This window comes from Stomoxys calcitrans, chromosome 2 (assembly GCF_963082655.1).
Source record: "Stomoxys calcitrans chromosome 2, idStoCalc2.1, whole genome shotgun sequence".
NCBI classification, from domain to species: domain Eukaryota; kingdom Metazoa; phylum Arthropoda; class Insecta; order Diptera; family Muscidae; genus Stomoxys; species Stomoxys calcitrans.
The window spans coordinates 84,536,279-84,548,565 of record NC_081553.1 but is presented as its reverse complement, the minus strand read 5'-3'; the positions used below and the strand labels follow the sequence as shown (position 1 = coordinate 84,548,565).

The following is a 12,287-nucleotide window of genomic DNA, read 5'->3' as shown; positions in this document are numbered from 1 at the left end:
CCGATGATATAATGGCTCAGTGGCAAACTGTTGCCCACTCCATGGAAAATGCCGCGAAATCCGTACTTGGGTACCGGAAGCCTCCTCCAAAAAACCCATGGTACGACCAAGAGTATCGAGATGCTACCGAAGCCAAGAATGCGGAATATAGAGCAACCCTGCAATCATTAGCAACGCGCCTGATGAAGGAGAGGTATCGGGAGAAAAGGAGAGAGGAGAAACGTCTATTCAGCAGAAAGAAAAAGGAAATGGAAAGACGTGAGTGCGAGCGAATTGAGATGTACAGGAGTCAGAATGAAGTGCGGAAATTCTACCAAAGAACTAAACATCAAACCGATGGCTTTGGTGCAGGCACCACCTCCTGCAGAGACAAAGAAGGAAATCTGGTAACTGACACAGATAACATGCTGAGGATATGGAAAGAAAATTTTACCCAACTGCTAGTGTCCGATGTTGGCGGCGAAGAGGATACCGCAGAACCAATCCCTGATGATGGTATAGAATGTTTACCTCCTAGTCAGAATGAGGTCCAAGTAGCAGTAACCCGACTAAATAACAACAAGGCAGCAGGAGCCGGCGGGTTACCCGCCCAACTATGTAAGACCGGAGGCGACACGCTGATAAGGCGTATGCATCAGCTTATCTGCGCAATCTGGCTAGAAGAACGTATACCCGATAATTGGAACCTCAGCATACTATGTCCCGTACACAAGAAAGGGGACAAGACGGAATGTGCCAACTACAGAGGAATAAGTCTCCTCCCCATAGCATACAAGATACTCTCGAGCATACTATGTGAAAGTTTAAACCCTAAAGTCAATGAAATAATCAATGCGGCTTTAGACCTGGTAAATCCACCCTAGACCAGATATTCACACTGCGCCAAATCCTGGAAAAGACCCGAGAAGGACAAATCAACACCTACCATCTCTTTATTGACTAAAAAGCCGCCTTCGATACTCCTTTACGTTCAAAGGTATTTCAAGCCATATCTGAGTTTGGTATCCCTGCAAAATTAAAAAGACTCTGCAGGATGACACTTGCTGATACGCGTTCCTCAGTAAGAATAGGAAAGAATCTCTCCGAACCATTTAATACCAAACGAGGTTTCAGACAAGGAGACAGCCTATCGTGTGATCTCTATAATATCCTGCTGGAGAAGATTATACGAGATGTAGATGTGAATAGATATGGCACACTAATCACAAGAGAGCACATGCTACTCGCCTATGCCGACGATATCGATATCATAGGTCGGTCCACCACACAACCACAACTTTGAGATAGTCAGTAACTTTATCTACCTCGGCACCGCCAAAACCGAAACGAATGACACCAGTTTTGAGATAGAGCAAATAATAATACTGGCAAACAGATGGTACTTTGGACTAAGTAAGCAATTTAGAAACAAGGCCACCTGTCGATAGACGAAGATTATACTATACAAGACACTGATATTACCCGTGCTGTTATATGGTTCTGAACCATGGGTACTTGTGAAAGCAGATGAGGCAGTGCTTGGAGTATTTGAGAGAAAGATTCTTCATAAAATATATGGGCCAGTTTGCGTTAACGGAGAATATAGGCGACGTATAACCCACGAGCTGTATGAGCTGTATGACGACGATAGCATAGTTACACGCATCAAAATACAACGGCTGCGTTGGCTAGGTCATGTTGTCAGAATGGATGAAGAAGCTCCAGCAAAGAAGTCTTTTGAAGGCAAACACGGTGGTACATGCAAACTGGGAAGACCAAAAGCCCGATGGAAAGATCAAGTTGTGGGAGACACCTCGAAACTTGGTGTGAGAGATTTTAGAATGAGCGCAGAAGATCGAGGCGTTTGGAGCGCTATTCTACGTTCGGATAGTGGAACAAATATTCTGTCATAGCCAATTAAAGTAAGTGAAGTCCTAGGTATCCAGCCCTGTTCTTCTCCCTAGTCGACAACTGTCATCACCAAACTGTTCCTAGCGACATTAGCAAAGGTTCTTACTATTGTTCGTCCCAGTTCTTTTGGGCATGGGATGCCCTCCAGGAGACCACAGGCTTTTGGCCGACTGCGGTGCAGTTTCCGAATCTAGACGTTTAGTCTTTGGGGTAGCCTGTGCAGCGAATCCCCGAGCCCAATAAAGTGAGTCTCTCCACCCAACTGTGAGAGTCTTAGGATCATTCGTATCAAGCCTCTCAATAAACCTGAAAGTGGCTGTTGGTTTGCCGGGGAAGGCCGATGGCCTAGGCAAATTATAGACACGCGAATATAGAATAGTTTCGTCCTTGTCCTTAAGACTCGAACCAGGTGTCTTCGTCAAAAGCCCCTGTTGACCAGTCGTCTGTCGGCTATTGAAGCCTGGAGCAGCCGCTCCTCCAGTCGAGGTTTCAGTAGCAGACAATATGCAATGGCCTGATACCACCACCGCAGCTGTTGGCTCTACGGAGTATATTCTAAGCCTACTCCCGGGCTCTAGAACTGCCGCTCCACTGCAATTAGACGCAGATCATCAACCGCCCAATGGTTAACACAATCGTAGCTATCCTTAAGTGACATACATTTTTTTCCAAAAATAATAACCTATTACGATTTACAGAAAAATTCTTGCGGAGCGAAATAACAAAACGTCCATTCCACTCAACGCTTCAAACAAGAAGCCACTATCCGCAAAAAAAATATCTAATCGGCAAGCAATACAAAGTTTAGCTCTGTGTAATGACCAAATGTCATAGCCGCTGAATCCCTTCCTGGATCCTCAGCGACTAAAATTTTTCATAAAAAATTGGAATATTTTTATCCATTTCACAATTACAGAAGTATTTTGAGAATTTTTCGATTTCGAACCACAGTAAGTTGTATTAGAAATTTTGACTCCAATGCCGAATATGGTCCAGATCGAACAACATAATATTATAGGTATATTAAGGTCTTAAAACCTATAGAGGGGCACATATTACCCGATTTCGATAAAATATGGAACTGCGAGATGTTTTTGACCTCTCGTGGAGGTGGGTAGCCAAAGTTCGATCCGAGCCGAACTAAATGTAATTAATAAAGCCAACCCAGGTGACATCATGCGGAATCGGTGTCTACTAACTCACTTGGCTTGTAGTTTGTTTATTGCAAAAGTAAATCAAAAGCATGAAAAATGCTACGCATATTAGCAATCTTACAAAATTTATTTTTTTTTTCAGTACAATAGTTTTATTTTTCTAAATTATTATTCATAGGGAAATTTTATTACTTAAAACTTAGGTCAAACCACTGTTGTGTAACAGACAAACTCCGATCCACAGTATTTTCAACAGCAAAAGATTTTCTACGGGCACGTAGAATTCTCAGCCAAGAAGCACGAGCATTTTCATCGCACATCACAAAATACACAAAAAGAAAAACTCCCTGCAATGTTGCTGTATAACAAAATATCCTTGAATAGTTACTGCTGTCATGGATATGGCCCAGTATACCGAAAATCCACGAAATACTCAAAATTAAAAGCAAGCAAAACGATTTGCGCACTTGCATGATGACCTCATTCCGTTCCAGAGTTCGATGAAATTTCGTTAAGGAAATGCGAATTTTCCAAACGATATAGGCGAAAATGCAAAGATCTGCACAGATGGCAAGGCTGAAGGGCAACAACACTGACAAATACCAATTGAGACCAGTTGGATAGCATAAAATCTGCTTGTAGGCAGTGGGTGTTCGAACGAAAAGCGTATACGATTCGGAATCTAAGAAAAAGACTAACGCGGTAGGTATCAAGGGCAGAGTCCAAGCGGCTAAGGCACTTCGCCCCACCCAGCATTTACGGGGCTGTGCACCAAAAACGCTCGCATAGCGATAATACTGCAGTATACCAATGAACAACATCCACACAGAGAGTACCAAAATGCAATACTGCAATAAGGCTCCCATAATTTTGCAACTTTGAAGATTGTACACATTCTGGAGAGCTTTTCGTATACTGGTCATAAAGTTGGCTATAAAATAACATGTGAATAGAGTCAGCACCAAACAAATGTTAACCAAAAGTTGATTTACGAACTGCAAGCGCCACTCCTTAAAAACAATGGCAGTAACGAAAATACAGAAGAGACCCAACAACGATTGAATACATGCAGCAATTGTTCCCTTATTGACCTCATATTCCTGACGTACGGTTAGCAGAGGTAACTTTAAAGCAGCAGGCATCGGATTTTTTCTGAATTCGACCACAGCTACAAATGACGGTACTTGCGAAGTGGTGCAATTAAATCCATTATGAGTGACGTTTGTGTAGTTTTTCATTCCATCCAAGTTTCCAAGGTCCCAAACGGCACAAAATAACCCTTCAAGATTAGGTCGATTCGGTGGAATCGGCCGTAGCAACAATTCACCAGTCGGAGCCGGAAACCATTCTGCAAGTTGAAAATTTACGAAATTAGGATTCATGTTAAGAGTTTGCTAAATATTTCCTCATAGCTGTAAGGGTAGACAGCGGAATATTGCATAAGTAAAGGGGCTCAGATCTACTTTTAAGAAGGCAAATTTCGAATTTATTTTGATCAGCTATGCAAGGAATATTTTAAAGGAATTTTGTAAACCTGAAACAGCTAATTGAAAGGGTATGAGGGCTGTTTCTATTAATGGATCTTTCTCGGTCTTTTTTGGCGTGGGTAGTGCGTATAAAACATTCGTCTCTTTGTCAGGCCCTGATGGTGTATGACCTTTTGAATTACTAGCTGTGTCTGAAAGACTGGTTTTTTTGACATAGGGAGATAAACTGTACCTGTATCAGCATGTCGTATATACCTTTGGGATGGAGGCACACAAAGTTAATTTTCATGCCAAAAGCAGGAAAACTTTACCACATTAAGGCGAATGAGTTTTGTCCCATTAGTCTGTCTTCCTTTATGCTGAAGACTCTTGAGAGGTTCATAGAAACATATCATCGGGCAAAGATACCTGGAGATCACCTGTCGCTGCAGCAGCATGCATATAGTAAAGGCAAATCCACGCAAACAGCCCTTCACGACCTAGTCGCCTACATAGGGGGTTCTCCCGCTGTCAAGAAATATACAATATTAGCATTTCTTGACATTTAAGGTGCTCTCTATAATGTAAAACCAACGTCAAGAGCAGGAGTTTCTAGAGATCAACATTACAGTAGGAAATTTTATTAATGACTTAGGTGCATTACGCCAAGCTTGGAATCTTAAGATCTAAGAATATGAGTCAGCTCTGGAACACCTCGAGGAGCTGTACTGTCTTTTCTACTGTGGAATGTAGCTATAAAAATATACTATTGTGGAAGCTCTGCGTGCAATAACGAAGTGGGCTACAGAAAGTGGTCTAGGCGTAAATCTGTACAAGACAGAAGTAGTACTTTTCAGCATTAGATACAAGTTGCCTACAGTGACACCTTTTTTTTTGGGAGGAGAGAATTTTCCGTTTACTGAAAGCTCAAAATAGCTGGGTAGTTTGCTAGATAGGAAATTGCGCTTCAAATCCAACAGTTTGGAAAGGGCAAGAAAGGCAACTCTTGTCCTATACACCTGCTAGGAAGCTATTGGCAAAAGTTGGCTACGGCTACGGGTATATACTGCAGTTGTCAGACCTATAATGCTACATGGTGTTGTGGTTTGGTGGACGGCGCTTTAAAAGTCCACCTGCACATTGCAAATTTGGCCATGAACCTTAATGGAATCATTAAGGAACAGGGGCAAACTTTTCACATATCAATGAGTGCAGTCCGATTCAAGTTTTTAAGGGGCCTTCTTTTTATAGGCGAGTCCGGCGAACGGCGTTTTTACATGGCACAGTACCTCACAAATGCATTAGGAGGGGATAACCACCGCTGAAAATTTTATGATGGTCTCGCCAGGATTCGAATCCAGGTGTTCAGCGTCATAGGCGGACATGCTAACCTCAGCGCTACGGTGGCCTCCAAAAAAGTCCCCCTACTGCTCAATACCGCACTGAGGAGAACAACATCTGATCCACTAAATTTAATAAGACATCTAATGCCCCTGGACACTGTGGCTAGACAAATTGCTGCGACCACTATTGTGAGGTAAAGGGAGCTTTCTCATTGGTCAGGTGGCGGTTACGGACATTGTTTTATACTTGGTACAATGGCCGATGTTCCAGTCAATGTGGATTACACATTGCCTGAGCTGCTTTTCGATAAAAAGGACTGTACCAGTATTCCTGATTAAGCAGATTAGAACTACGATATCCCTGGCATTAGAAGTTATGTAGACTTCTATACGGATGGTTCCAAAATGGACGACCAGGTGGGCACCTCAAACCAATTGGAACTACGATATCCCTGATAATAGAAATTACATAGACTATACGAATTTCTATACGCATGGTTCCAAAATGAACGACCAGGTGTGCTTTGGGTTGAACTGTGAAAAACTTGAACAGGTCACATCGCAAAGGTTGCCCGACCACTGTAGTGTGTATCAAGCGGAGATCCTTGAATTTAAAGTGGTGGAATGGCTTATAAATATATAATGTTATAACGACGTTTGGAATAAATATTTTCTCAGACAGCCTGAAGAAATTATTTCTGAATTTAAAAACCGCCCTCGACTGTCTCAAAGAGATGGTTGAACAGTTAAAAAATTTACCTGTTCTGGGTGCCGGGCCACAGAGATATCCCAGGGAATTGTAAAGCGGGCGATCTTGCCATACTAGGAACTACTTTACACATTCCAGTGAAACTGGAATCTGTGGGTATGCCTGTAGCGACAAGTTAGCTAAGTTCGCTGAATCAGGACCGAAGGACAACGAGTGATAGATGGTCACAAAGAGGGGGCTGTGAGCATTCCAAAACTATGTGGCATAATCTGGACTTGAAAAAGTCTATCGCTTTGCTGTCACTGGCTAGAACAGACGTCTCAGTCATTGTGTCCGTCATGACCAGTGTTGCCATTTTTGGTAGGATCCTACCAAAATTGGTAGGTTTTAATTCTCTTGGTAGATTGGTAGGCTGGCCTCTCTCTCTCTCTACTTTTGGTAGGTTTTTCCAACATATAAATACAAACTTAATTACTGATTAATTACGGGGATAACTCAAAATTTATTCACTTCTTGTCATTTCTGTATATTGGTTAAGGTTGCAGAATAAAACCATGGATGTCGACGGGCAATATATTGTTGCAAGTGGTCTCACTGCTAAATATTTCTGGTAAAAGAATTCTGATATTGACTTAAACTGCTACGAGTGCTAAGGGACCTCTTCGAAATTTCGTAAATACGGCTTTTTTGTTGAATGCATTCGATAGGAACACAGGGCTATGTTGCAGCCGCATACAAATATGGTAGATCTGGTCCATACTCAGATGTTGAGGGGTTCAAGCAACTCACTGTAATGGCGAAAATTTCTCGCATTTCTTGGCTAAATACTTAAATCGGAAGATCACTTTAAGCAAACCCGACATGGTTGTTCATTGAAATCGGGGCAAAAATACGACTTTATGAAATTGAGATTTCTTATCGGGAGATCGGTATTAAAAGTGCTATATTAAGATAAAGGTCATATTTGGACTTTAGACTGTAGAGCGATTTAAACAAACATACGGACGGACACCCCCTACAGACGGCATAGAGATCGTATCATATGCGGACGATTGTACGATCATGACATCACGCCCCCCAGCCATTGTTGACATCTGCGATAGGTTGAACGTCTATCTCAACGAACTTGCCTCATATTTCGCTGCAAAAAATCTGAAGATATCCGCCACCAAATCTTCAGCCAGATTGTCCACTACAAATTCGAGTGAGAGATGGAGAAATGGAGAAATGACTCCGACCATCAAGGGTCCCAGAAAACTTGGCGTCACATTTGACAGCTCTTGCACATTCTCCCCACATGCCACAGCAATTTGCAATAAAGTCAAAAGTAGAAACAAGGTCCACAAGTCACCAGCCGGCAGCACTTGGGATGCAAACAAAGAACCCTCGTTGACCACGTAAAAAGCAATTGGCCGGTCCGTGATAAGTAATGCAGCGCCAGTGTGGTCTCGTCAGCTCTGTGCCACGCAGTGGAATAATATTCAGATCTGTCAGAATGCCGCCCTCAGAACTGCGACGGGATGTCTCCTCAGTTCTCAAGTGGACTAAGCAATAACTTTTGGGCTGTTTTCGCAGAGACCATCCAAATCAAAATCTTGTGGACAGATACCCTCCGCCCAGAAGCCTTAAGGTAGATCTTTATGAGCGTGATGTTCAGCGCTACAAGAGATAACCACTAGATCAAGCGACATATAAAGCGGGCCTAGACAACATTCACACAGACACGGTAGCAGATGCGGTAAATAGCTTCGGGGTAAATGTAGTCCTTGGAGAACGACCGCCTCCCATTGCACCTGAAGAAATTGATCTCCACCCGCCAAACCAGAGTAGTTCTGGCTCAATAACGTTTCGGCAGATGCAGCCGCCTCATCTCCTACAGAGCTAGGATTGATGACGATGTGCAAGATGTATGTCCCGATTGTGACCAGGGACCACACGATACACGTCACCTGTTTCACCGACCAGCCAGACTGACTCGACTCAGATCCAAATCCCCTTGGACGCACCCCATTTTGGAGGCAGAGTTCCTGGATCTTGACAATTAACAGAATCAAGCAGACGAAATATAGAGCACAAAAAAACTGGTACAACAACAACAACGGGCGGACATGCCTAGATCGCCGATATAACGTTGTAGCGTTGAAAATGTGTACTTTGATGTGTTGCAAATGGAAAGGCAAAATGGAGAATTTTTCCATGATGGAAAGCATTTTTGGCCAGTAGAACGTTTGGTAGGATTTGAACAGATTTGGTTGGGTTTTTCTTAAATTTTGGTAGGAAATAATTTTCTTGAGTGGCTAATCATTACAGGTCTAATCGGAAAACATGCTAACAGACTGGAAGTTGCCAGTAACGACTTTTGCAAGAGCTGTGAGAACATCGAAGAAGAAGATACTTTAGAACACCTTGTGTATGTGTGTCCCGCTCTGACAATCAGAAGCAGTTCCACTTATGGCTGATTTAGCGGATGTGAACGTTCGCAAGGGCTTATTAAAGCGATCTGAATGGTTAAACAGGAACTTGAAGGCATCTTCCTTATTCTGTTCCTGTGGTATCACAATGGAGGACAATGTCTAAGTGACTCTGATGGCAGATTGCATCTTAAACCTAATCTAATCTAGAAGAGAGGTAATCTAACGATTTTTTTATAGCTCAAAAAATCAAACAAAAAATTTTCTTAACATTATTGGGAGTGAGATTTCTGGAAACCTTTTTAGAGTCTTGTTGCATTTGATGGTTTCTATTTTAATGACGATAAGCCTACTACTTTTAAAGCAGATGCAGTTTCCAGTCATCAGTTTCTTCACTAAATAGTCATAAAATATTAAGAGAATTATTATACCTACCACCGTAGGATAGGGGATATATTCCTTTAGTCATTCCGTTTGCAACACATCGAAATATGAATTTCCGACCTACAAAGTATATATGTATATTTCGGATCGTCGTAAAATTCAAAGACCTTATCGTAAGATCGGTCTATGTAACTACATTTAGATAGCTGTCACATAGACCGATCTTACGATAAGGGGTCTAAAGCCCATAAAAGTTTTATTTATTACCAGATTTCGCTAAAATTTGAAACAGTGAGTTGTTTTGAGCCTCCGATAAGCCGATAAGGAGTCTAAAGCCCATAAAAGCTTTATTTATTACCCGATTTCGCTGAAATTTGAAACAGCGAGTTGTTTTAAGCCTTCCGGTATCCGATCCTAATATGGTTCAGATCGAACTACATTTAGATGTAGCTGCCATATAGACCGATCTACCGATAAGAAGTCTAAAGCCCATAAAAGCTTTACTTTTTATCCCATTTCGCTGAAATTTGAAACAGTGAGTTGTTTTAAGCCTCCCGACATCCGCCCCAAATATGTTTCAGATCGAACTATATTCACTCATAGAGCCACTGCAAGCGCATTTATTGACCAATGCTCCCAAAATATTGTACAATGCTGTCCTGGACGACTTTCACAATATCTATTAAGTTTGGTCGAAATCGGGTCAGATTTAGGTATAGCTCCCATATATATTCTCATCCGATTTTGAGAAATATTTCAATAAAGTGCTCATTTGTCAACCGATTCTCTCGAAATTTGGCAGGAAGGATTTTCTTATGACTCTTAATATTACAGCTGAATTTCATAGAAATTGGTTCAGATTTAGATATAGCTGTCATATCTGTATATCGTCCGATTTTGACTTTTAAAGCCACAGCAAGCGCATTAATTGACCAATCTTACCAAAATTGTGCACAACGGGGATTTTAATAACCCATTGGACAACATCCGACGAGGTTAATCAAAATTGGTTTAAAATTATATATATTGGGTTGCCCAAAAAGTAATTGCGGATTTTTTAAAAGAAAGTAAATGCATTTTTAATTAAACTTAGAATGAACTTTAATCAAATATACTTTTTTTACACTTTTTTTCTAAAGCAAGCTAAAAGTAACAGCTGATAACTGACAGAAGAAAGAATGCAATTACAGAGTCACAAGCTGTGAAAAAATTTGTCAACGCCGACTATATGAAAAATCCGCAATTACTTTTTGGGCAACCCAATAGTTCCCACATTGTATTTATAAGGTAGGTGTAAGGTATTATATAGCCCGACTTTTGCCTTTCCTTACTGGTTTTCTTAAACTCCCACAGTATGTCCGTATTTTGGTCGAAACTCTACATTTCTGCATACCCAATGTTATGTAGGGGATCAAAAGTTCGTCTTCGGCCAACTTTAGGCCGTCCTTATTTGTTTTTAAAAATATTTAACAAATTTTTAATTTTTTAAATTTTTGTTTAAAATTAAGTGCTCAGAATCGAATCCGTAGTCGAATCAAAAATGCTCAACTCCGCTGCCCTGGTTGCTACTTTACTTTACCAAATACCAGCCAAATTACACAAAATCTAAGGTTTGAAATCAAAAAGTAATTCTGATTGATAAGTAACTTATCAACCAGTCTAACTTGCGCAACAGTAATGGTGTAGGGTGTAAAATGCACAACATTATTTGTAGTGAAAATATTTTTAATATATTACCTGGAACTCGCGGCGTTGATATCCTAAAGATGACACTAGCTGGTATCTTGTTGCGGATTTTTGCATCTACAAAAAACTGCATACTTTTGTAAAGTGATATGCGCAGAATGTAAGAGTTTTGCTGGGACTTTTTGAAAAGAACTGCACGAAATTTATAGTTTAACTTAAAGTAAGCCATAAAATTAGTGTCGGAAGCAAGACTTTTCAAGTCTTCATTTTTATTCAAATAGCGAAAATAGTTGTTTGTAGTTGAATCGCTAATATGTGATTGTGCCGAAGACATTGATTTTTTGGATGGTCCATTGTAAACTGCAATACCAGATTTAGCTGTACACAAGATATTAATATAGAAAATACTTAAGAACTTCTCTAAATAATGGCGATAGCCATCTGGAACCTCCCTGCAATCAGACGCCACAGAAATCATTCTATCATAGAAATCTTCTGTGATTTTTATCAGTCTGTTTGTGGCACCTAATGTGCTTGAGCTCAGTATGACGTTGTCATTGCTAGCCATTAGAAGATTCATTACTTGTAAAACTTTAGGCACCAAAGAATGATTATGGGCGTGTTCTGTTATCAATTCCAGTATATCAGCCGTTAACACCAAATCGGCAGTTGTGCGCACAGTTGGGGATTTTTTTAAAAGTTCTACTAATTGACTGGTTACATTAATCCTGGCATTATCTTCGGTTAAAGGATTCTCTTGCACCCGCTTAAGCAATTGGTAAAGATCGTTTGTTACAATGTTCTGTTTAATATCTCTAAGACATCGAATGGCTTTCACATCAAACTCTTCCCAATAGGCTGAACAATCTGAGCTATTGTAAAGGCAGGAACGCATTAAAGGTTGCCCCGTCGTTAGCAAGCAGAGGTCCTTGGACCTAACGATGTCTCCGAAGTTAGCGGAAGGCCATGAGTTAATGCATTCCAGTTTCCTGTTGTTCAAACCCATGCAGTAAGGTTCAAAAGATTCTTCCGCACATGTGTTGTTGCTATTGCTGCCACAACTAAGACTTTTATTTTCACTGATTTTTCTTTGATGGATCTTAACATATCCACCTGCGTGTGACGAGTAAACTTTGGAGCTTTTGGTAAATGTTGAGTAGACCAATAAAACTACTATTGAAATAAATTTCATTATATCTCGTAGAACAAATGGATGACGAGCGATAAAATTGTATTTGCTGTTA

The 12,287-nt window shown here is 40.8% G+C and overlaps 1 protein-coding gene across 1 annotated transcript; it reads right to left on the bottom strand.

Annotated features, from left to right (window-relative positions):
* Nucleotides 1-3,181: 3,181 nt before the first annotated feature.
* Nucleotides 3,182-12,287, bottom strand: LOC106081965 (uncharacterized). The gene is made up of 2 exons (XM_013244249.2): nucleotides 11,095-12,287; nucleotides 3,182-4,392 (listed from the first exon to the last, which is right to left on the bottom strand). The coding sequence occupies exons 1-2, from the start codon at nucleotides 12,233-12,235 to the stop codon at nucleotides 3,233-3,235; spliced, it is 2,301 nt and encodes a 766-aa protein (XP_013099703.2). The 5' UTR covers nucleotides 12,236-12,287; the 3' UTR covers nucleotides 3,182-3,232.

Excerpts from the sequence above, each read along its gene's own strand:
- LOC106081965 (XM_013244249.2), bottom strand. The coding sequence starts at position 12,235 with ATGAAATTTATTTCAATAGTAGTTTTATTGGTCTACTCAACATTTACC. Across the intron at positions 4,393-11,094 it reads ATCAACGCCGCGAGTTCCAG|AATGGTTTCCGGCTCCGACT; the intron begins GTAATATATTAA and ends TTCAACTTGCAG.